Source organism: Pyrgilauda ruficollis, unplaced genomic scaffold (genome assembly GCF_017590135.1).
Source record: "Pyrgilauda ruficollis isolate IOZ18807 unplaced genomic scaffold, ASM1759013v1 scaffold16, whole genome shotgun sequence".
Classification (NCBI taxonomy): Eukaryota; Metazoa; Chordata; class Aves; order Passeriformes; family Passeridae; genus Pyrgilauda; species Pyrgilauda ruficollis.
In genome coordinates this window covers 5,150,997-5,176,484 of record NW_024514764.1, presented here as the reverse complement: position 1 = coordinate 5,176,484, position 25,488 = coordinate 5,150,997, and the positions used below count along the sequence as shown (strand labels likewise).

Sequence of the window (25,488 nt, the reverse complement as noted above, 5' to 3'; positions counted from 1 at the left end):
TGAATTAAATCTTTCCTTGAAAGAGGTAGTTTAGCTAACAGTTGAAGCATTCACGTGTCTGTGTTTTCTGTAGTTACACAAAGCACTAATGAAATGTAAATGTGTTTGATTGGGTATTAAGTAATTTAAAAATACACTGATATCTCCTGCTGTTGTTTTTCTCCATTTCTAACTTCCCAGTTTTAAAATCTGTTCTGAAAACACTCAATTTTTGTATTTTTAGTATTTTTGTCATGGTTGGCTCTTGTGCCCAACTTCTGTTTGTGGGGGCTTGCATGTAAAACCCATAACATCTCGGTTACTTTCAAAAGCTATTTTAAGAATAATGGAGACTGAGCTACTCAAATTCTGTAACCAGTGTATGTGTTTTCTCCATTGCTGTAGGTGCAAATAGCAGGAAATGGGCAGACATATGTTCGAGTAGCAAACTGTCAGACAGTCAGGATGAAAGAGGAAAAGGAGGTTCTGGAGCATTTTGCTGGTGTGTTCACAATGATGAACCCTTTAACTTTTAAAGAAATCTTTCAAACTACTGTTCCTTATATGGTGGAGAGGATCTCTAAAAACTATGCTCTTCAGGTATGTTGCTGTTTACTTTTTACATTGATAATGAGCAGCATGTAGGAAAGAGCTTATGCCTTGAGGTACACATGACTGATGTAGAATTATAAATATTGATATTGAAATTAGCATGTGAGATTTGAAGCAGTCTATATAAAGAGTAGTCTATGAAAATAATGTAAAAATGGGTTTTCAAAAAACCTTACCTAAGTGATGCAATACAAACACGAATACTTCAGTTTAGAAGATATGAATGGGATTCATTCTTGAAAAGTACTGAGCATTATGGACTTGTTGTTTTGTTCAGCTTGTTGTGCTAATGTTCTACTATTTTACAGAATGCAAATCCTATAATATCCATTTAAAATCTAACCTGAGACTTCAGCATTAAGCTACACACATGGTTGTTTTCCACTGAGGACAAACAGAATCATTTGGGTAGCAGCGGAGATGGGGAAAGAAATTTGTCTTAGGTTTTTTTTAAATGGATAGTGCATTTATCCTTTTGTTCTTTTTATTACAGTAGTAATAAGTTCTTTGTGATCTCCTTTTATAGATTGTTGCCAATTCTTTCTTGGCAAACCCTACTACCTCTGCTCTCTTTGCAACCATTTTGGTGGAGTATCTTCTGGATCGTCTGCCAGAAATGGGCTCTAATGTGGAACTCTCCAATCTGTATCTCAAGCTGTTCAAGTTAGTTTTTGGCTCAGTTTCACTATTTGCAGCTGAAAATGAGCAAATGCTGAAGGTAAAGGTCATTTGTTTTAAAAATAAGCCTGCTTTAAAAACAACACTCCTAAGAGTTGTGCACAGTCTAACATTTGAGAGTAATTTAATGTTTGAAGCACTATTTGTGACACATCTCCATTTTTTTTTTCCCAAATTCCAAGTACGTTGTCTTGTTTATGAGAGATGGTTTCTGTGAATATTTTCTTCATGTTTGAAACTATGGAGTGATGTACTAATTCTGAGTATAAATGGCTGATACATGACTGTGGTCTGTGATTGCTATAAGCCCATGTAACTTCATGGTCAGGACATGCACAAATTCTTGCATATTTTCTCCCTTTGTATTAACTTAAGAGTTTTGCTTGGATTGAAAGCACTTTTTTGTGTGTTGGTGAATCTTGTTCACTCATGTCACATTCAGTGACGTGGACCTCTTGAGTTAGATTTTTTTATGCTCTTGGGAAATCTGGGCTTATAGGAATGCTATTCTTTCTACTGACATTATCTATTCCAAGGGTCTATTTATGTTGATGAGATCATCTCATTATTCAGTGAATTTAGAAATGCTGAGCTTGTAGCAAGAGTGCACTTTCCTCATAAAAGCAGCAGCTGCCTGTATCTAGAAAAGACATTAAGAATTTAATGGAACACTGATTGTTCTCCCATACCTTCTCTTGTTTTAATTCCTTGTACTTTGTACCAAACAAAATTTCTGATACAGGTAACTGTAGAACAGAGGGGGATTACCAATTTCCCAGAATCTTTGAAAATTAACAGTAATATGAAGCAATATTCATATAATCTTCCTTTAATTCTTGCAGTTTGTCATCAGAATCAAGGTCATTTGGATTTTATAAGATGGTGATGAAGTTTAAAGAGTGTAATTTACTACCTTCACAGTTTCATGCTTCTGTTACTTTGTTTTGTTTCTGTAGGATGAATGGTAGGGGCCTTGGGCAGACAATTTAATTGAATGATGAAGGCTGTTTGCAGCATTTGCATAGCAATGTAGAAAGCTTTTTAGATGTTAATAATATCCAGACATGTTGCTTTTTGTCTCTGGTCCATGAGAATACTGGTATTTATCAACTATTTTTAATGAATCTTGCAAGATGTTCATGTCCTCTGCTCAAGGCCACCAGCTCCATAGCCTTTTTTACTTGAGAGAGTTTGCTTTCAAAATGAAATTTTAGCATTCACAAAAATTAAGAACTAACAATGAAATTAGATCATGGGTAAATTAATATTGTTAGGTGTCCTCTCTTTCATTCTGACACCTCAGATTTCTGCTCCCCCTTCCCAGATACTTGAGAGGAAATATTTCCTCATTGTGTCAGATTTGCAGAATCCCATGCTAAACTCTTGTACAGTATGATGATGAGAAAATTGATATTTTATTAATCCTCAAACTTTATTTTCTTTATAGCCACACTTGCACAAGATTGTGAACAGCTCTATGGAACTTGCACAGACTGCCAAAGAGCCCTATAACTATTTCCTGCTGCTCAGAGCACTGTTCAGATCTATTGGAGGAGGCAGTCATGATCTGTTATACCAAGAATTCTTGCCGCTGTTACCAAACTTACTGCAAGGTAGAGCAACACCTTCCTTCCCTGCTCCAGCTTCTGATTTTTTTATGTGAATAGTAGTAATAAAGTTATATTATGTAGTTGAAAATCACTCAAAACTAAAACCCTACCTCTGATAAGTAGCTTCTGATTTTGAGTTCAGTGATTGATTAAAATACCTTGAGTGTGCTTGTTTTCATTTACTATCAGCTGCTTCAGGCTCCATAGTTTTGGCTGTGTCACAATTTCTGCTGCTTGTTTTTCTTCTTTTCATTGTGGGGCTGCTGGGGTTTTCTTGTTTGTTTCTTTTACTTGTTTGGTTTTTTTTTTGCAGTGGGTAACTTTGTTGGCATAAAGCGTTTGGGGGATGAGTGAGTAGGCGAAGCAACGTTGCCAGGCCATTGCTGGTTTTGTGGGGAGAGCACGGCAGTGAAGCTCTGACTGTTCTGCAATTTAGGGCATGTGTGTGCACCTGCAAGGGCATGATAAATAGAAATTCAAGTAGTGCTAGACTGCAAAGAGAAATGGAAATAACAATCAGTTTGATTAATTGAGCATTTATGCTTGCAAGAACTGTGTTCCAGAAATACTGAGAGTGAGCAAGAAAATGTGGAGGGCTATTTAAACCTAAGGACAAGCTAATCAGAACTATTCCAGGACTGTAGACTGGTTCAGATCTACAGCTGTAGGGACAGTTTTTATTGTAGTTAGCAAATATATATGTTATCAATGAATCATTATGTAAAACTCATGTCAGTAGATTTATAGACTATGTCTATATCTTTATGGGGAGATCTAAATCTTTATGGGGAGAAAAATCACTTGGGGAGTGTGCTTAGTCTGTATGGGGCAATTAATGCGCTTGAACTCACTGAATGTTTCTTTCCAGGATTCAAAATATTTTAAAAAAAGTTCTGTGAGGGTTTATTTTTTATTGTTACAAGGCTGAGGTTTGAGTCAAATTATCTTTTTTCTTTTCTATCTGCAGTATTCAAATACTGCCTTATTGAGTCTAATATTAAACTTTAAAATATGTAGAGGTGCTTTTTCTTCTATATGTGTGTACATAAAAAAGGCATTCACTGCCTGACATCCTTAGATGTAAGTTAGAATAATGAATGGTATTAATATTTTGTAAATCCATTCTTTACAGAGCTGTAAGCTCTACAGTGTTTAAAGACGTCAGGCTCTTCTGAATTGAGGAAATAGCAATTTTGAACAGCAAACTGTGGACTGTCTTTTTCCTGTGAGTGTATAACTTATCCATAACTTTCAGGACTTAATATGTTGCAAAGTGGCCTTCACAAACAGCACATGAAAGACTTGTTTGTGGAGCTCTGCCTCACTGTGCCCGTTCGTCTGAGCTCGCTGCTGCCTTATCTGCCAATGCTCATGGACCCCTTGGTGTCAGCCCTCAATGGATCCCAGACCCTGGTTAGCCAGGGCTTAAGAACTCTGGAATTGTGTGTGGATAACTTGCAGCCAGACTTTCTGTATGACCACATTCAGCCAGTTCGAGCTGAGCTCATGCAGGTAAATGTGTTGTTTCCTCTTAGACCACAAGAGGTCATTGATTTGCTGAAGAATATCAGAAATTTGCGTGAAGCTTTGGTTACAAAAACATGAAAAATCTGTCATGAAACCCATACCAGTCTGATGTGAGTGTAGAAGGATAGTTGGTGTTGTGCCAAAACTATGAAAATTTAGAAGTGAATTAATTGTTTCTCCTATATACTTTGTTAAATGGTTACATTCTATTTACTTTATTAGCTTCTATATTTCAAAACTAGCTCTGAGCTTAATTCAGTTCAGCCTTAACTGGCCTGCTTTTTAAATTAACAATGTTGTTTAATATTTATCATAAACATGAAACTACACTCCAAGATAGCAAAAATTTTGTAGCTGATGACAGTAGTCTAAATCTCGAACTGCATTTAGGACTACCTTGTTACAAAGCACTTAGGCTGTTATGAACTGAGACTGCTGATACTCAGCCTTGATAAGGAACTTATGCAGGGTCAGTTACCCAAATACAAGAATCAAGTGTTTTCCTTGACTTTTTTTTTACATTACAAATTGAACAATGTTGGAGTAAGCCTGGCCTGCCCATGTACCTTAAACCCCCAGGCTCTGTGGCGAACCCTGCGCAATCCTGCTGACAGCATCTCCCATGTGGCTTATCGTGTGCTTGGGAAATTTGGTGGAAGTAACAGGAAGATGTTGAAGGAATCACAGAAACTACAATATGTGGTCACAGAAATCCAAGGACCCAGTATTACAATTGAATTTTCAGACTGTAAAGCATCCATTCAGCTCCCAATGGAAAAGGTAAGGGCTTAAATTACTTCCAATGCTGAGAAACTAACTTTAAAAATATCTGTCTGGAAGTTCTTTCTTGATTTCTTCTATAAACTGTGTAAGATTTCACCCCCAAAATGACAGATTTAGGCATGCTGTACTGCTCTTACAAAGTGATAGGCTAGGGAGCTAAACTGGCCCAAATAAATGTTTTCACAGAATGGGTAAGGTTGGAACTCCTGGTATATTGCTTAGGTTAGGAGCAGGAATCTCATCTAAAAGTCCCTATTTGCTTTTTGAAATGTATCAGAAATTTACTGTAGAAGTTCTTCAGTGGTGGTTATTCTCATGACTCCAGTGATTTGGTTTTGTTTGTTGTCTCTAGAAGCACTTTGTACTGTACTGGCTTTCATCTGGCAGTAATGGTGTATCACAAGTGCTTAGTTCTCACTAATTACAGCAATCTAATTTCTGAGACTGAAGCTGGATTTGGAGATAATTTGGTCTGTAGAGTTTTAAGACTTACCTTTTCAATTAGACTTTCATAAGTAGATACCATCTGAATGTGATAAGCAATTTTCTTCACTGACAGCGGCTCTCTGGCTCCATCCAGCCAACAGGATTAAAAATAGCTTGGAAAAGTGATTCTTAAAATGCAGATTTACTGATTTCTCTACTGATTTCAGCTGTACTGAAGCTGATTTATTGAATATGTATAAATACTGTAGTTGCTGACATTTACCTGTCCTGCTAGGCTTAATTAAAACTAAGTTTTCCAAAGGATTTTAGCATCTGGCATTGATATGGAGCAATCTTCCGCTGCTCGATGTTGACCAAGAAAATGTTATCTACTGAACACTTTGTATCTAAGAAAAGGAAATGCCAAAGTAAAAATGAAAAAAAAAAGTGGAATAAATTGAAAACAAGAAATCCTTGTTTTCTTTTAATGCCTTGGTAGACTTTTGTGGCTTGTACAAAACTAATTTTTCTTTTCATTCCTGTGATAAAAACTTAGGATGACAATATCTTAAGTAAGTGGAAATGCTAGGGAAGGAAAATGCCCACTTTGTAGCAGGGGCTTTTTCTGCATAAACTTAATAAGCATGGATGGTTAGATTTTACTTGCAATTGATAATTCCTTTTTTTATGCATTCCAGAACAATTTGTGCATTATTTTTTAACTTAATGCCATCTCATTTATCTTCCTGTCTTTTGTGGGAGAAGGATAGAAATCAGGCGGTTGTACTTTTATGTATTATCTTTATATATATAAGCACAAAATAGAAATTTCCCAAAGAGATGTACTCCCCTTTTTTAATCATCTTAATGTCTTAAAAGATTGATTAGAAGTATTCTGGAATGTATTAAATCTTCTTGCAATGGAAGAGTACTATTTCCATTAAATAACTGGTGTTTAGAAGTTGCTTGCAGGGACGTTTCATCATGCATGGAAAGGTACCATTTATATATGGGTATAAATGCATTGTATACATACAGTATAAAGGGATTAGACACAGCAATTATTGCTGAAGGGAAGACAAGGGAAATTACTTTTTGGGAAAGGGGAGGGACACAGTGAGGGTTTACGTCACTCATAACTTAAAATGCTTTCTGACCATGGAGATATTTGCCATGAAACTCAGCAAGTACAAAACCACAGAAAACACCATGGCATTTTCAAGCCACACTCTCAGGCCCTCTCTGCATTTCCTAACTTGGGCACTCCAACCTGTGCCTACTTTGAAAGCTACTTTTAATATATATATTAATGATGCCATTCCCTTGATTAATGACCTTATGGTAAATGCCAAGAGTAAGAGGTGTGTGGATTCTCTTGTCCCATTCCAGGCAATCGAGACGGCCCTGGACTGTCTGAAGAGCGCCAACACGGAGCCCTATTACCGCAGGCAGGCCTGGGAGGTCATCAAGTGCTTCCTGGTGGCCATGATGAGCCTGGATGATAACAAACATGCATTGTACCAGCTCCTTGCACACCCCAAGTATGACAATTCTCTAAACGTAAATGTGTATGTAAAATTTATGGTGTCTTTGGAGCAATCTAGTTTAGAGACAATAATTAGTCTGTGCAATTCATGGGGTTTTTGCCTGCTGGTGAAAAGGAGTTTTGTTAGCATGTTTTTTAATGCCAGTGACATGTTAATGTTTCATAGTTTAATTTTCTTTCCCTAATTACAGCCCAGTGTATAATCTATTACATATGATCAATATGATTAATTTTAGTTTCATATATTTAAATAATTGGAATATTCTGGTGCTTAATTGTATTTTAGAGATTCATTTAGATTGTGACATTTTGTATGTACATGTAAGCTTTTACTGAAGTGAAAGACAAAATTCAGTTTCATTTAGTGACTAAGCTATAGCATAGTCACACGCAGCCTCTGTTTATCTTGGTGTGGGAGCCTTTTCTTGGAGCTTTTGTTACATGTTTTGCAATTTTAGTCATTGATATTTCACGAGTTTATTGCTTTTAGACAACCTTAACATCTTTTGCCCAAGAAGTGTGGGCTGACTTTGACTCTTGCAATGCAGTAAGTGTAGCTAAAGAGCATAGTAGCTTTCACAGTTTGGGCTTGTTAGATTTGACATAAATATAGCTTTGCAATGAATAAGTTTTGTTGGGCAGTGATTTGATAAATAATGTTTCAATCATTCAAGATTAAAATCAAATGTCATTTTAAAAACGGGAAAAATGTCAAAATATTGAAAATGACATTCTGTAATTGAGTTGCAGTGCGAAGCCTGTATACCTATTATTGTACATACGTGGCTTCTTCTGAACCACTCTCTTTAAATGTTCCTGATGAAATTGAGCTATCCATCATGCTGGAGACCAGTGGCTGACAAAATTAATTCGTACTGAGCAAACTGGTCTAGCTCTACCAAAAAGAGGGGAAAACAGGAGGTGGAGAAGGAGTTAGATATGGACAGCAAACTTTGAATGCAGTTTGAGCTGGGGGTGCTGCAGTTCGGGGCTCTGTTGAGCACAACCTTGTGTTTCAGCTTCACAGAGAAATCCATCCCCAGCGTGATCATCTCGCACCGCTACAAGGCCCAGGACACCCCGGCGCGCAAGACGTTCGAGCAGGCCCTGACCGGGGCCTTCATGTCGGCCGTCATCAAGGACCTGCGGCCCAGCGCCCTGCCCTTCGTGGCCAGCCTCATCCGCCACTACACCATGGTGGCCGTGGCTCAGCAGTGCGGTGAGTGAGGGCACGCAGCTCCTGCGGCCTCCTGGGCACAGCTCGGTGCTTTTACACACAGCTGCTTGTTTTAAAAATCACAATATTGCAGTTGCGTCTGGGTAACTGCACTGGATTTTTGTTTGACGGTCGAATTGTGTTTTAATTCTTTAGAGCAGTGGGAATTATTAAACAAATTTTAAAAGGCAGTCAGTTACCTAATAATGCTCTGTAAATGCTACAGCAATGAAATAATTGCAGCATGGAACAGCTTATACAGTTCCAAAGCGTTTGTGTAACATAATACTCACAGTACTATTTGCAGATGGTCTTTAATTAGGTTGTTTCCAGTTGTGGTTTTGAAGGACCTTTAGGGGAACTAAGTAAATGCTGGAGCATTGCAGTGTCTTATATCCAAGAAGAAAAGTTTTTGTTTGGGCTGTATGACAAATAATTTGGTAAAAGGCATATTATAAGCATATCACTCTTCATTGTCACATTAATGTAACTGATTCTTCATTTTTAATTAATCTTCTTGCAGTGCATAGTCTAGTGTATAGAAGAAAATGTTCAAGTAGATGTAATCTTTTTTCCTTCTAGAAGTGAAGGATGCCTTATAATCCATTTATATGCAAATAGGCACAGGGCTTACTGGTTTTGCCATCAGCTAGTCCGAGGAGTAGTAAAATCTAATTAAAAGACTATTCATATTGAAATATCCATTGTTTTGTCTTTATTTTCCCTCCCCTCCCATTCCCTGTTACAAATTCCAGGTCCTTTCTTGCTGCAGTGCTATCAGGTTGGGAGCCAGCCTAGCACAGCTATGTTTCACAGTGAAGAAAATGGGTCAAAAGGCATGGATCCCTTGGTGCTTATTGATGCCATAGCCATCTGCATGGCATATGAGGAGAAGGAGCTCTGCAAAATAGGAGAGGTGGCCCTAGCAGTGATATTTGATGTTGCAAGCATCATCTTGGGTTCGAAGGAAAGGGTAAGATTTTCAAAAGTGTATTGAAATGATTGAGTTTCAGCCAATGCCATTTTGCTTCTAAAATTTTGTAGTCTACCAGTAAGCTGAGAAAAGGAGACTGACAATTTCTTTGTTTCCAGGCTTGTCAGCTTCCCTTGTTTTCATACATTGTGGAACGTTTATGTGCTTGCTGTTACGAGCAAGCTTGGTATGCTAAACTAGGAGGTGTTGTGTCCATTAAATTTCTTATGGAACGGCTGCCACTGATCTGGGTCCTCCAGAACCAGCAGACTTTCCTGAAGGCACTTCTCTTTGTTATGATGGACCTAACTGGAGAGGTATGAATTTTATCAAATTGAATTTTGTCAAATAGTGTGGGGAAAATTTCTGGCCTTAAATTCACACAGATTGAACTCTTAGTAATCTTGATTTTGCTGAACTTCAGAATGCGTTTTACCTGCAAGAGTTAGTGAATTCTAGTCATTTTAACTCAATTCAAGATCTGAAGTTAGAAATTAGGTCAGATTTTTCCACTTAACTTTGCTGAAGTTTTTGAGACTACACTTGCTGCTTTCAGAGTAGAAATGTGCGTGTAGATCACAAAAGAACACAGATTCACTGTCACTTACCACGGAATCCCTAAGCTTAGTTGGAAATCAAAATCACAGGATTCATCAAAATAAAATTCTAAGTTGATGAGTAATGTGTAGATTTGTGATCCTTGTTCTGTACTTAGCTGATAAAAATGATCTCTGATGCCTCAGGTTTCCAATGGAGCAGTTGCTATGGCAAAGACCACATTAGAACAGCTCTTGATTAGATGTGCAACTCCTTTAAAAGATGAAGAAAAAACAGAAGAAATCCTTGCAGCACAGGAAAAGTCTTTCCATCATGTCACACATGACCTTGTTCGAGAAGTGACCTCTCCAAACTCCACTGTGAGAAAACAAGCCATGCATTCCTTGCAGGTGCTTGCACAGGTCACTGGAAAAAGTGTCACAGTCATCATGGAGCCACATAAAGAGGTAAGCAGAAATATTTACTGAACCCCATCTTAAAGTTGTTTTCCAGTTTGGATTTGCAGAAATGCTTTCTTGGTATGTTTTTGCATACCAGTGAATTAAGTTCATAGTGTTTTGATAGCATATGTTTGTCATTTGCTAAGTTTTGTTGTTCAAACATACACAATGGCTGGAGCACTACAGAGATTCATACAGGCTCTGCCTGACTCTTAGCCAGTATTTATGCTGTCTTCAGGATGATTTACTTCCTTAAATTATGGGCTGCCCATCCTGCCACCAATCAGACATAGGCTAGGCCATGTTGCAGTACATTTTGATACTCTGTTTTGTTATTCTCTAAATATGTGGCATTATTGCTATGACTTTCCCTATCCAGAAAGAGACTATAAAATTCAAAGCTGGTTGAATAGCTTTTGGCTGGATACTCCTTAAAGCTGATATTGTTTAGTCTTTTGGAAGAGAATTGAATACACATAAGTCTTAAGGGCCATGACAACATTCCAGATTATACTGAGAAGCTCCCTAGTTATATCTTTGCTAAAGCTGTTTAATGAGGAAAGTGAGAAGTTGATGTAATGGAAAAAAGTTACACTAACTTTTTTTGTTTTCTGATGTTTTAGGAGCTTAAAATATTCTTGTTACTTGACTGTTTGAAATGCTTCAGTCTATGAATTTCTTTGTTGTTCATGATGTTAGTGTGAAGTTATTAAATATCACAGATCTGTTCACAGAGAATATGTATTAATTACAGCTACTGTAATTAATTAAACTGTTTTGCAAACTGACTGTGAATCAAAGTAATTCAGAGAATTTCCTCTAGCTTAATTTTTGCTCAAGACACATCTGGAGCGACAGTAGGAAATGGATAGAAACCTAGAGCCATGACTAATGGGGTCTTCTCGGTCTGTGGGGTCATTTCAATAGCTGCTAATTCAGTAATCTAAATTACATCATGTAGGTACTCCAGGACATGGTTCCTCCTAAAAAGCATTTGCTTCGGCACCAACCTGCAAACGCCCAGATTGGCCTGATGGAGGGAAATACATTTTGCACAACCCTGCAGCCCAGATTGTTTACAATGGATCTGAATGTTGTGGAACACAAGGTTTTCTACACAGAGGTACTTTGTTTTTATGTTATCATCTTTGAATGTAGATGCTTCTGTATGATGGCATTAGTACTTTCATTGTTAAAAATACATATTTTTCTTTTTGCATTTTAAACTTTGACTGAAATGCAAGAATTTCTCTTTTGAAACATCAAGTGAAGTCTGCTTTGACTGCAGCAGTCAATGCAGAAGATCCTCTGGTTTTGAGTTAAGACAAAAACAAAATGCTGTAGATGAAAAGCTGTCTGTAAAGGTGGGGGTGAGATAGTGGTGTTTCAAATGTGAGTAGCAATATTAAAATGACTGTTTGTTTTTTTCCTAGTTACTGAATTTGTGTGAGGCTGAAGATGCTGCCCTAATGAAACTGCCTTGCTACAAAAGTCTTCCATCACTTGTACCTCTGCGAATTGCAGCCTTAAGTAAGTGAAACATCCTAAACAAGACTTGATGCAGTTAAGTGTCCTTGTGAGCAATGGGCAGTCTGCTTCCTGAGATCAGCAGAAAACCTGAGCCCTGGAAGACTGATGACTGCTCTCCTGAGGTTACAGTTTAATGGAGAGAATAATGGGAAAGTATTGCTGCCTTTTTAATGACTAGAATTCAGTTTTCTGAAAGGAACCCAAAATATTTTAAGATTAATTATGTTATAAAGTATTAGGAAAACTATAGAATGTTAATAGAATTCTCATTCTTTTACTATTTTATGATGCCTGTTGATTTTGGCAATGCATACAATACTTTAGCTGTCTGCAATTTGAGATGACATAAAAAGAAACTATAAGAGAAGCAGTGTAGAATTAGGGTTTATTTTCTTCTCTCCTTTGAAATTGAGTTAACAAAGAGAACAAATTTACTTTGATATTTGCAGATGCTCTAGCTGCCTGCAATTACTTGCCTCAGTCAAGAGAGAAGATCATTGCTGCACTTTTCAAGGCACTGAATTCAACAAATAATGAGCTGCAGGAGGCAGGAGAAGCATGCATGAGAAAGGTGACTGTATTCAAACAACATTCCTTTTGAGGCCATTGTTCTCTCTGCTTTACTTCCTTGGTACAAGACTTCTTGGGAAAGTTCTCTACAGGAAATACTGTTGCTCTGTTCAGCTTTTGTTAGTGATGCTGATAAAAGTTTGTGTCAGATGTGTTTGTTTGCGATTTGAACTTTTCCATAAAGAATTATCCAGGTTGCAATTAAGAATTATAAGCTTTTGGATAAGGACCATAGTTAATCTTTCAGTCTTTCTGTGCAGTCTTTCTCTCTTTCTGTTGGGCTAGTCTTTGCAAATGAGTCTTCTTTTCTAAATAGCTTTAGTCCTTCTCAGCTGTTTTGCAAATGTGCAGGCTTGGCACTATTGTAAAAGCTCTTCCCATGTTTTGTTTGTGTTCCTAAAAGAAGTGGTGGAGATCCCATAGTTGGTTTTGGAAAAGTAAAGCAGGACAGCAGAGTTAGACCTGCATCACAGTGTGATGGTTACCTTAAGGAACAGGACCCTGGCTGTCCTGTTTGAGGTCAGAATTAGTGTCCCTGCCTTACACTGCCCTGTCTGACCTGTGGATGCTACATTATCATCTCTAAAAGCTGGAAGGACAGGGAAAGGATATTCTTTCATTGCCATTTGTTGTTCAATAGCTGTACCTAATTCTGATTCAGCATGATTTTAATTCCATTCTTTTAAATAAAAAAAAAAAAAAAGCTAATGAAATTACTTACAACCTCTTTGCAATGCTGTGTAGATGGGCTGACATGGGACAGAGAATGTAACTGCAGTAATATTGGTGGTTTGCATTTGTTTGTGCCATTGACTGGCCAGAGGTTGTGTGACTTTTCATGTCACTGTGATCATGAGAGAGAATGTACTTATCATTTATGGCTTGTTAACACACAGTTGGGTTGAGGGGTAGCAAATAGGGGTTGTTCTGACCTATACATCAGATTTGTCTGATTGTTTTTTTTTTCCCCTGGGATAAACTCTTGCCCACAGGATATTTGGTTATGACAGAAAATATTCTCTCTGGCTACTTGCAGCCAGGCTCTTTTGACCTTTTCTGTTGCTCAGGATGCATGCAGATTGTAACATAGGAATTTGCTCTATTGCCTTCAGCCAGATTCACAGGCAGCTCTTAACAGAGTGTCTAAGTAATTTGTTCATAGCTGTGTATTTAATTTATAGCTGTAGCAGTTTTTCAGTCTGTCTGTAATTACGATCTCCTACTTGATTATTTTATGGAATGTCCTACTGTATGTCACAAATACCTCAGTGCTTCCCAAATCCATCTTGTCACTGTGTCAATTTGCAGCATTAGATTGTATTGTATTGTATTGAAGGCAAAAAGTAAAGAAGTCAAGTCAGCTGAATCTATTTTAAGAACAATGTTTGCACAAAAGTCACGTCCCTCTCCACCTGTATCTTAATTGTGCACTCTCTTGCAGTTCTTGGAAGGAGCTACCATAGAAGTTGATCAAATCCATACCCACATGAGACCATTGCTGATGATGCTGGGAGACTATCGGAGTCTGACCCTCAACGTGGTGAATCGTCTGACATCAGTCACTAGACTTTTCCCAAACTCTTTCAATGATAAATTCTGTGATCAGATGATGGTAAGCCCATCCAAGTTTTTATTATAGCTCTTCCAGAAGAAATTTTCTTCTAGCTACTATTTTTATTGGTGAAAAATCAAAGAAGTTCAGTAGTGACTCAATGTATATGTTGGAAGTAAAAGATTTTTGTTTCACTATTAATAAAAAACCCCAATTTCTTTAAACATTTTGAGTAAATTTCTAAAGGGCTTCTAAACCAAAAAGTTAAGAGATTTTATTTTTTAGTGAAGACATAACTAGTTATGCTAAGATTTGTTTGGACAAATTTATCTTTAAGCAAGGTGCCACTTTCACCTTTAACAATTTTACTTCTCAATGCACTTAATCTGTTTTGGTGCTTTCTTGATTTATAAAATTTTGGGAGGTATTGCTCTGTGTATTTGCAGCGATTAAACTGAATATGTGAATTCTTTATCCCCTTTGCATGAATATTTAAGTATTTAAATGCATAGACATCAAGCAAATCATCAAAGAGCGTAAGACTATCAGATTTAAGTTTTTTGTATATATATGTACTTATAATCCCTGCTTTCTTGAATATGGAGAGGACTTCTAGCAACAGTAAACTTTTCAACTTGAGGGAATGTAAATAATGATAATTCTTCCCTTTGTTTCCTTCAAAGAATTATTTCTGCCTCTATATTGTCTCTTGTAGCATATGCTAAAATGGAACAGTCTAATTAGAAGAATAATACTAATTATCCTTTCTTTGTAGCAACACCTGCGTAAATGGATGGAAGTTGTAGTTATTACACACAAAGGTGGACAACGGAGTGATGGAAATGTAAGTTAATGAATGCTTTTGTGTGAGAAGAGAACAAATAAATATTATTAATGTTTTGGAATTAAAGAACTCATTCAGTTGTAAATGCTGCCATAACTGATTACACACTGATGCTTTGTTGCAAGCTAACAGACTTGTTGAATTGAATATAGAATATTGAATATCTGTTAAAAGTCTCAGTAAGAGGAGCTTCTTATCTGCTGACAGTGGTTACTTTAGAGACTGTTCTAGGCTCGTGTGGCAGCAGCTCAAGCATTTGTATTTCTTTTCCCCCTCAGGATTTTCTGCTTAGAAGTCTGTTCTTCACTGGAATGGCTGATGAGCTCAACAGCATAATCCCCCATTTTTTATTAATATGTTTGATGTTCATAATATAGCCTTTTGAAAATTATACTTAATGATAACATAATCCCAGTTAATTTAAAATTTAATTTATTTAAACCAAGTTCAATATTTACTAGTTGGGATCACATTAAAATCACTCTCCCAGTGAAACTAATGGCCTCAGTGTAGAAACAGGGGAAGCTGATCAGTTGTCTTATAAATGGAAAACTGTGCAGTGTAATGTCAATACTGTGTGCTCTTAGCAATACTGATGGGAATTCCTGCTTCAGTGCAGCTTCCTGTGCATTACCAGAGGTCCCACAATTCTATTAATGTTTTACTAAATGCTTTTATTAAGTGCTGAGATTTATGATTGCACCTAAGAAAAAAAGAGGGGGAATTCTATTAATGTCTTTGTTTCTCAAATTAGAATGAAATTACATTGGCTTTTTATTTCCCTCAAAACATGGAAATGGCTTAATGGCTTTTCATTTCTCTTTGCTGTATTTGCAAGGAGAGCTTTTAATCTGAATTTGGTCATTGCTTTATATTAGATCTAGATGTTCTCGAATGAAGTAGAATAAGATTGCTTTCTTATGTTTTAACTGAAACACTGTGCATTCTTCAGTTAACCTCATTTTATTCATGCCAGAGTAGTTCTAAGGCCTTCATATACTTTTGGGATTCACTTTTCCTCAAATATGATGATTACAGATATCTTGCAGATCTTTTTGTAGCCATGATCTTTTAAACCACAATGTGGCACCTCCAGAACTGTTTTTATTTGTCACTAAGTCATGTTTAGCTGGGAATTCCCCTGCTTTTGATGTTTTCTGTGTAGTTATGTGTTCAGAGAGATATGTTGTGTGGGGAGAGGGACAAGAGATGTCTGGAAACATTTCAAGTAGAATTGTGTCAATGCAAAGCTGATTGTATATTACTCTTCTGCTTCCTAGTTGTTGCTCCAAAGTTTCCTTAAAAATAAAAACTCTTAAGAAACTGCAGGAGCACACAGCTTGGTCTTTGTACAGTTGCTGTGTCAGGCTGTGTTCATGTATCTGTATGTATATTGTGCTGTTGAAAACCAGGGATTGTGAAACTGGTGATCAGTTATTGCAGCTGGCATTTCACTTTCTCTCCTGTCTTCACGATCCTAGTGAGATTCCAGCCTCTGAGGAACTCATTAAAAGCAGTGTTGGGGAGTAGACTGGATCATTCAGACTCTGTGGTTGAGTAGAGGAGCTGCTGAACACTCAGTGGAGAGCAGAACTGAACATCAGGAAAGCCTGATGTTCCCTCCCTGTGCTGGTGCTGTTCCAAGCATTCCATCCTTTTCCAGCAGCATGGGATGAAGGTGCCCTTTGATGATGGTGTCAGGCAGTTCTCCAGCATTGTGCAGATAAAGGCTGGTCAGCAAAGCCTCTTACAGAATAGTTAAAAGGTGTGTGAAGTGAGTTTTCATATGAAAATGGTAACTACAGACAAACTGAAAAATTAGTTAGAAATGCTGCATAGTTATGACTGTTGTAAAGATCCTCACTGGTATCAGAATAACTAAGCCTTGTTCACCTAAATAATTTATGACAGTCCTGCTGTGATCCTGAGCTGTGATCTGGCTGTTTAGAGAAATGAACAAATTAAAATGTAATATATTAAGTAGTGATTAAAATCTAATTCATTGGTCCAGGGAATAAAATATTTGATTTAAATCTTTCTTCCTCTCTTCCTTGTCTCTCCAAGGAAAGGCATGGGATTTCAGGTCATGTCTGGTAATTTAAGGAATAAGTTTTGAGTAGATGGTTGCCTCCAGCGGCCTTTTGTGAGAGGATGGAAATTTCCATGGTGGAAATTCTGCATTACAGCCTAGGAGGAGTTTAGAGGACTTTGTAACTTGGTAGTTCAAGTACTGAAAATGGTTTTGTAATAGATGGTGGCCAAATTTGTCTTCAAAGATGCTAAAATGTTGTTTCCACTGACTAAAAAACCTTTATTATCTTTTTATTCCGTTTAAATATTTGAGAAGCTATGTCTGATCAATGTAAAAGTGGAAAAAAGGATTAATTTCATCCTAGTTCTTAGGAGGACAATTTGGAGCGTATGAGATGCTCATTGTCTCCATTCCTTCCGTTTGAGATGAGGAAGTAACTGAGCTGAAGTTAGACTGCAGCCTGAAGAATGGCATGTGCTGATTTGTACATTTCTTTGATATTTTTGTGGGCTTTTTCCTTTCATGCTGTGACTTCTGTTTTGGTTCAGCCTGCCACGGAAGGGGTAGAGGTGAGAAACTCAGTGCAGGCACCAGGAACTTTTTTTGTTGTCATGGTTTCTTTTGTTGTTGTTTAGTTTGGTTTTATTTTTTCTTTTAACTTGTGGTTTGTTAGTTTTATCTTTGTGTTTTGGGCACAGTGCACTGTGCCTTTGAGTGCAGTGCTGTGAATTGTCTTCTCTGTGTGTGCAGAGCTGTTTTGATCACGTTGCAGTTAAGGATGTTGAGCATGTTTGTACCAGGAAGAGCAGGATTTTTAGTTTCTGTGAAGGCATAAGTGGTTTCAAAAGGTTTTTATGTATTCTCAGCCCTTCACTTCAGTCCATGAGAGGGGTCTTGTGGGGTCTGTCTGGGCAGATCAGGTTAAAGGAGTGGAGCCTAATGCTTTGTGTTTAAATTCAGTTGAAAAAATGTAATGCACTCGATAAAATCATCTTGGCTACTGGAACTTGGTTTTAGAGAGATGGTGAGGGTAGTTTCGTTGTTTTGTTTCTTCCTTTCCCTTTTCTTACTGAAGGAAATCTCCACTCTAGCTAGCTGAAATACAGTCTCTATTTAAATTGCACAGTGGAAAAAAATGCAAAATGATTTTGGACTCCTGGAGAATTTCGTATCTAGTGGGAGAAGAGGGCTGACTTTACAGTAACCAGCTGTTTGTGAGATAGGCTGAACAGTGCTGTGACAAAGCTGAATCTCTTCCTGTGTAACCTGGGGGTGTGGGTTGTATAGCAGAAATGGTTTAGGGGGAAGGTCTGGCTGTTTGAGGCTTGACCCACTTGGTGTAGAGCAGTGAGCACTCTGTAACTCCCCCATCAGCAGTGTCATTACAGTGTTTAGCTCTTACCTGTAAAACACCACTCCACTGGCAAGGAAAATAAAATTTAAACCATGATATTACCAGAGAGGGTAGGGCAGACTTCCACAGGTGCAATTTCTCATGCATTATGGTAAGTAGATGCTGTGTATATATTGACCTTTTGCATTTGGCTGCTGGCTATGCTAATACAGAGGGAAAAAAAGAAGTAAGATGTGTGATACTGTTTTTGTACATTATAGCCAGTAATATTTATTTGTGTTTCTTTGTATCTGTAGGAAATGAAGATTTGTTCAGCAATTATAAATTTATTCCATCTGATCCCAGCTGCCCCACAGACTCTGGTTAAACCTCTTCTGGAAGTTGTTATGAAAACAGAACGAGCAATGTTAATTGAGGTAAAAGTGGAAGTTAACATTGCTGAAATTTTTGCTTTATAGTCTTAAACATTAGTGTATGATAATTATAATATTTTAAATATGGTGTGAGAACATTTGATGCTAAAATATGCTCTTCAAGCCTTTAGGAGGTATTAACATTTGCCTTACACCCTTAGAAGTGAAGTTTTGAAAGTATCAATAAATCTCATCATGCAAGTTCTGAACATTTTGTGTCTATATAAGCACCAAGTCAAATGTATTTTTCTGAGTGGTAGTAAATTAGTGGGAAATACTCTACACTCTGCATTTTTAATTTAAGGTTTATGAATTTTTCAGGCTGGCAGTCCATTCAGAGAACCACTGATAAAGTTTTTGACACGTCATCCATCCCAGACTGTGGAGCTGTTCATGATGGAAGCCACTTTAAATGATCCACAGTGGAGCAGAATGTTTATGGTAAGCTGTGTGGGGAGAGGAGCCAGAAAAAACCCCTCAACTTGACAAATCTGATTAACACCTTTTGCATATTTTTTTGCTTGTATGTCCTCGTAGTCCTTAATCGTGGTCTTACTCATGACTGCAGGGTTCCTGTTCCTGGTTTTGTTTGTCCTGAAGTGTTGATTTTATACCTTTCCAGATCATGTAAGGCTATTACTGAAGTGTAGATGTTATTTTTATATACATGAAATACAACCTCTGCAACTTTAGTGTGGAACATAAAAGCTACAGGATGATATAGTCGCTTGGTATTTTGGCTTTTAAAGGTTATTAAAATTATTTCTTCCCCTTTTACAGAGTTTCTTGAAACATAAAGATGCCAAACCTCTGCGGGATGTACTGGCAGCTAATCCCAACCGATTTATCACCCTGCTGCTGCCCGTGGGTGCCCAGGCAGCCGTGAGACCTGGCTCCCCCAGCACCACCACCATGCGTCTCGACCTGCAGTTCCAGGCTATCAAGGTATTCATTTATCTTGTTTGTCTCTGCACTGGGTAGCTGAAACCTCTTCAGCTACAAGCCTCTTACATCCAGGCTTTCAGTGAGAGTGTGTGTGTATTACAGCTCATAGAAAACCACTTGTAAAAATGTGAAGTGTTTGTAGCCAGAGCTGCTTTGAGAAGGGAAAGGAGACTCAAATTATTTCTGCTTTTGTTGTCAAGTTGGATACAAGAGGACAGCATGACAACAGAAACAGAAATTTATTTTTTTAAATCTAAACTATTTTGTATTTCACTCTTTTGTTTTGCTGTTGAATATTTTAGCACCCCTAATTGACCTTAAGCAAGTGCTCATATATCATTGTTTCTCCTGACAGATCTCTTGTGTCTTGACTGTGCATTTGTCTTGTTTTGCTTTGGACAGATCATAAGTATTATTGTTAAGAATGATGAATGTTGGTTAGCAAATCAACACTCCTTGGTGAATCAGCTGAAACGTGTATGGGTGAGTGAAGCTTTTCAGGAGAGACATAGGAAGGAGAATATGGCTGCAACAAACTGGAAAGAGCCCAAGCTGTTGGCCTATTGCTTGCTGAATTACTGCAAGTACGTAAAAATCTTTAGTTTCTAGACCCTGCATGTATTTTTTGCATTTTAATTTTGAAAATAATGTAAAGGTATATAGGCCTACTAAAAATGGTTTGCAGTTATTGAAGAGAAAGTGTAATATATCTCATAATACTGCTATTAGATTTAAAACCATGCCTGTGGTACTGGCTGCCCTTGCTTCTCTGCTCCTTTAAAAGATTAATTTCATCAGCATAGTAGTTTGTGTATTTTTTTTCACAGAAGCTTTGCGTTTTATGTGTTTTCACAGGAGGAATTATGGTGATATAGAGTTACTTTTCCAGTTGCTTCGAGCTTTTACGGGCCGATTTCTCTGCAATATGACTTTCTTAAAGGAATACATGGAAGAAGAGATCCCCAAAAACTACAGTATCCCCCAAAAACGGGCTTTGTTCTTCCGGTTTGTAGACTTGAATGACCCAAACTTTGGAGATGAGCTCAAAGCCAAGGTAACTAAAGCAATTAAATCAAAGAAGCATGGTATTTAGGTTTAATTTTCTTCTTGGGAACTAGGGCAACAAAACTCCCTTACTTAAATGTCAACGAGTTTGATAATTGGCAGAGTCATTTGGGTGAAAATATCATACCTGAAAAAGAGCAATAATAACCAGAGACAGCAATTCATCTTGTGTTCAATGCTGGCTGCTTTAGTTTACACTTTCTAAGAATCTATGCCCTTGGAAGGAAGAAAGAGGGGAAAAAAATTGGTGTGTGTCTTTTTTCTTGGAGTTTTATGTATAGTTTCCTTGTGTAACTCAGTGAGTTTGTCCAACAGGCAGGTTTGTGTGTGAGACTACTTGAATGAATGTTGCTGCCATTAGAAGAATATAATAGTACAGTAAAACTTGCTGTGTTTATATTCTGTAGGTGCTGCAACATATCCTGAATCCTGCTTTCTTGTACAGTTTTGAAAAAGGAGAAGGTGAACAGCTGTTAGGCCCCCCAAACCCAGAAGGAGATAATCCAGAAAGCATCACTAGTGTTTTTATAACAAAGGTAATGATCTGTTTACATTGAAGTATTTGAAAATTAAAACAAAAAGTTGTTCCTCTCATTTGACTTCTCATCCTGATTTGATTTAGTTGTTCTGTTCTGAATATTATGGTTATGTTGAATTGCTTCATAATGTTGAATGTGAGATCCATTAGTCATCAGTAGGATGGGACTACAATTTTCAGTTTTTGCTGTTTTCAGATCTGGAATGTGGCTTTAGAAATGGGCCTTACTTGGCTATAATCCTGGTGCTTTTTATGAGGAAAGCTTTCCATGACCCAGCATCAGTGTCTTTCTAATTCACTGCTATTTCATGGAATCAGTCAGAAGTTATAAAACAAATGTTGTTGAAGATGAGGGTTGAGGTATTTTCTTTATTTCTTTTCATAGGTTAGCAGTTTGGGAGTTCCCAGATATGCTCATTATTTAAAGGTTCACACTTCAGGAGGATGTTTTGTGGCTACTAAACTGAGTCAAGAAAACAATTACAATTAGTTCTTAGTCTTCTTAAAAACCGCTCAAAAAGCAAAAAAATTGGTACTTTGCCTTTATAATAAAAAAAGTTATTTTTTTTTGCCAACTTCATTCTCTCTTCTTTGATCCTGCCTGGAACTAGGTACTCGATCCAGAAAAACAGGCTGATATGCTGGATTCTCTGAGGATCTACCTGCTGCAGTTTGCCACGCTGCTGGTGGAGCATGCCCCCCATCACATCCACGACAACAACAAGAACAGGAACAGCAAACTGCGGCGCCTGATGACCTTTGCCTGGCCTTGCCTCCTGTCCAAGGCCTGCGTGGACCCAGCCTGCAAGTACAGTGGCCACTTGCTCTTGGCACACATCATTGCCAAGTTCGCCATTCACAAGAAGATTGTTCTGCAGGTATTGACCACAGGCTTGTGTTAAGTTCATGGAGTGCTTTCTGTTATTGTAAGATTCAGAGTAGAAGCTGCACAGTGGTTTTGAATGCTGAGTGTAATTGAAACACCACAAACAAATGCAGAAGCAGCAGGCCAAATGTTTAATACAGATTTTCTGGGGAATAGGAGAGTATAGAAAGAAGAAGGAAGGGTAAGTAAGACAAGTAGACATTTTGGTTGAATTAACAAAATTGGGAATGTTTCTTTTTTTAAGAGACATACCCTTCAGTTAAGACACAATGTGGGGACCAAGGGAAAACTTCAAATTGGACAGAGGAGAGGGAAGAAGAAAAGGGAATAGAAAGGAAACAGAAGTATATGCTCTATGCTTCTGCTGCTGATGTATCATGATATTTCTAACAAATTATGGGCCTTTAGTGAAAAATTGTGTTCTTAGAAAAACGTGTTGTAGTTTCCCTTTCTTTCTAAATGCTTTGTTTTTGTAAATGCATGCAGTATTGATGTTGATGAGAAGCTCTGCTGTTCAGGTTTTTCACAGCCTTCTCAAAGCTCATGCAATGGAAGCCCGGGCTATTGTCAGGCAGGCCATGGCTATCCTGACTCCAGCTGTGCCTGCTCGAATGGAGGATGGACACCAGATGCTCACTCACTGGACACGAAAAATCATTGTGGAAGAGGGCCATACAGTGCCCCAACTAGTACATATTTTGCACTTGATAGTGCAACATTTCAAGGTACTTGTACTGTTACTGGGTACTCTCTGTATCTCCTGTATCAAGGAAGTAAACAGTTTGATTAGAAAAACAGCATAATCTGATTTATTTGGTTTAGGTTCAAAATGCATAATTTGTCTGTAAAGATACTTATCTATAACTGAATACAACTGTTTAATAGCAAGTAATTTATTAAGCTCTGTCGTGGTTGAAGTTAGAACTCCAAATGTCAGGTTAGAGTCTGCAAGATGAATTCATTGCACATGCATTAGCAGTGTTCTTTAACAGGTCTGTGAAGATTCTCTAAGAGTTCTTTAAACAGAGTGCAGAACCATATTCTTTGCCATCTTCCAGTAATCCTTTTTTTGTTTGGCTTTATATATTCTGTGGGATTAGCCAGATCACTTTTATTTGCAGCCTGGGTATGTTGGGAAACATCAAACAAATGGGGGAATGGTGCAGAATGTCAACATAGGAACATTTTTGAAAACACATATTAAAATGCAATCCAAAGGGACAGATAATACACATTTTTCAGGAACTGATGCCTCAAAAATTTTTGAAAGAATGTCTGAGTGTGTTCAAATGTGAGTTGAAGCTCTTTAAAAGGCATGAAAAAAAAATTGTATGATTGGTCCTTGAGAAAAACTATGAGTCTTAAAAAGAACATGTTCATTTGAGTGCATGAAATCAGTAGTCACTACTGAAAGTTGTAGCCAAAATACTATTTTCCATGCACCAGTTACTTTTCCATATTGCAAAATTTGAAGTGGTACTGGTTTAGCAAACTTTGGGATTGATGGCTGTTTTTCAATTTTGCTTTATTTCAACCTTGTAGGTTTTGTGTAGAATGTTACTGATTAATGACTAACATTTCTGTGAAACCATTTTTTCAGGTTTATTATCCTGTGAGACATCACTTGGTTCAGCATATGGTTAGTGCCATGCAGAGACTGGGCTTCACTCCCAGTGTTACAATAGAGCAAAGAAAATTAGCTGTGGATCTTGCTGAAGTTGTTATTAAATGGGAATTGCAAAGAATCAAAGACCAGCAGGTAGGAAATCAAAATAAATGGGTAAAGATTGAACTGTTCCACAGTTTAATGTCCTTTTTTTAACATGCACATTGCTGATATTTCAGCCAGATTCAGATATGGATTCAAGTGCAAGTGGAGAAGGAGCAAGTTCTGCCTCATCTGCTGTTAAAAGAGGATTGTCTGTGGATTCTGGCCAAGAAGTAAAACGATTCAGGACAGCTACAGGAGCAATAAGTGCTGTAAGAGAAAATCAGGATTTGTTCAGAGACTCTAAGTAGTGTAATTGTTTTTTCCACATGACTCGAAACTCCCTAAATGGAAGGTTTTAGCTTTAGCAAGTATTTTAAATCTGTTCTTGTTGTTTTCCTCCTTCAGTCTGGCTGATGGCTTTGGTGTTTTGTGTGCATGCAGGTGTTTGGACGGAGCCAGTCCTTGCCAGGAGCTGATGCCCTCCTTGCCAAGCCCATTGACAAGCAGCACACAGACACTGTGGTGAATTTCCTGATTAGAATTGCTTGCCAGGTACTGTGGTTACTCTGATATGCAGATACCAGTGTGGAGTAGCAGCCAAACCCATAAACTCCTGTTTTCACACCGGTCCTTTAGGCTTGGATTATTCTAATGTTTCTGTTTTCAAGATTAATTTACATATTTGGGTGATGCCGCAATGTGTGTTTGTTCTGTTGCCTAGGTTAAATGTCAAGAATACTTCATCCCAAAATATTTAGAGAGTTTATAGGGAATGACTGTATCCAGGGGTAATGATTGTATATTTATTTTCAAAATCCTACACATGGAATTACTTTCCTGCAGCATGTAGTGCTAAAGTTTTTCCACCAAATTTGGAGGGAATTAACTTTTGTAGAATGGGACAGATTATCTGGGTGTACCTCCAGGCTGGCAAATTTTATGGCTTCTGCTCCTGCAGCAGACTCAGCTGGTAAGTAGCATGGGATTTTATATCCCACAGTCCATTGCACAAAGCAGATGTACTCTTATGTATAAAGATGAGTTGAGTAAAGAGCTGCACATATTTGTGGTTACCTTGCAAACAGTAAAGATTAACCATCTTGAGTATGTTCAGAGTTGCAGTAAAGGATGGCATGAAACTTTTGTTTAAATACACCTTTGATGGGTGATTTGGGTTAATTAGCAAGCAATTTAGACACCGGTTCTGGTGTTTACTATTAGTTGTCAGCTTTTTATGCATTAAATGCTGTGTGACTGTACTGATAAAACTACTTAAGCTCAACCATTTCAGAAATAAGAAATTACATGCTTGCATGGAATGAATAATAAATTAATGACTTGGTTCCAAAAGGGTGTCATTTTGTTAACTCTGATTAATTGCTAGGTAAATGACAACTCCAACACTGCTGGATCCCCTGGGGAGTTGCTGTCTCGTCGCTGTGTCAACCTTCTGAAAACAGCTTTGAGGCCAGACATGTGGCCCAAGTCAGAGCTGAAGTTGCAGTGGTTTGATAAGCTGCTCATGACTGTGGTAGGTAACATTCTAGTCCTGTAGGTCTTTAGGTTTCCCTGGCATGTGGGATGATTGAATACCAGTCATATCTGGATATAGATTTTTACAGTACTAATCTTTTCTTTGTAGTGAAATAAATAAGTTGTTAAGTGTGTGAATTGCAGCAGTGGTTGTAATTTGTAGAGCT

At 37.7% G+C, this 25,488-nt stretch overlaps 1 protein-coding gene across 3 annotated transcripts in view; it reads left to right on the top strand.

The window, feature by feature from the left end:
- LOC121350780 (transformation/transcription domain associated protein) overlaps nt 1-25,488 on the top strand; it is a 75,403-nt gene that overhangs the window by 10,942 nt on the left and 38,973 nt on the right. For 2 of the 3 annotated variants that reach the window (XM_041462431.1, XM_041462432.1), the window contains 27 exons: nt 385-579; nt 1,118-1,309; nt 2,717-2,882; nt 4,135-4,391; nt 4,986-5,186; nt 7,005-7,183; nt 8,181-8,380; nt 9,133-9,350; nt 9,470-9,667; nt 10,094-10,354; nt 11,310-11,471; nt 11,782-11,878; nt 12,328-12,449; nt 13,890-14,060; nt 14,776-14,844; nt 18,527-18,646; nt 18,965-19,084; nt 19,424-19,588; nt 19,991-20,172; nt 20,444-20,642; nt 21,061-21,189; nt 21,803-22,069; nt 22,596-22,802; nt 23,678-23,836; nt 23,923-24,057; nt 24,230-24,340; nt 25,173-25,319. In XM_041462431.1, the coding sequence (XP_041318365.1) occupies nt 385-579; nt 1,118-1,309; nt 2,717-2,882; nt 4,135-4,391; nt 4,986-5,186; nt 7,005-7,183; nt 8,181-8,380; nt 9,133-9,350; nt 9,470-9,667; nt 10,094-10,354; nt 11,310-11,471; nt 11,782-11,878; nt 12,328-12,449; nt 13,890-14,060; nt 14,776-14,844; nt 18,527-18,646; nt 18,965-19,084; nt 19,424-19,588; nt 19,991-20,172; nt 20,444-20,642; nt 21,061-21,189; nt 21,803-22,069; nt 22,596-22,802; nt 23,678-23,836; nt 23,923-24,057; nt 24,230-24,340; nt 25,173-25,319 (4,629 nt within the window). The remainder of the gene's footprint in view (nt 1-384; nt 580-1,117; nt 1,310-2,716; nt 2,883-4,134; nt 4,392-4,985; nt 5,187-7,004; nt 7,184-8,180; nt 8,381-9,132; nt 9,351-9,469; nt 9,668-10,093; nt 10,355-11,309; nt 11,472-11,781; nt 11,879-12,327; nt 12,450-13,889; nt 14,061-14,775; nt 14,845-18,526; nt 18,647-18,964; nt 19,085-19,423; nt 19,589-19,990; nt 20,173-20,443; nt 20,643-21,060; nt 21,190-21,802; nt 22,070-22,595; nt 22,803-23,677; nt 23,837-23,922; nt 24,058-24,229; nt 24,341-25,172; nt 25,320-25,488) is intronic. The other variant, XM_041462433.1, reaches the window with a different exon arrangement.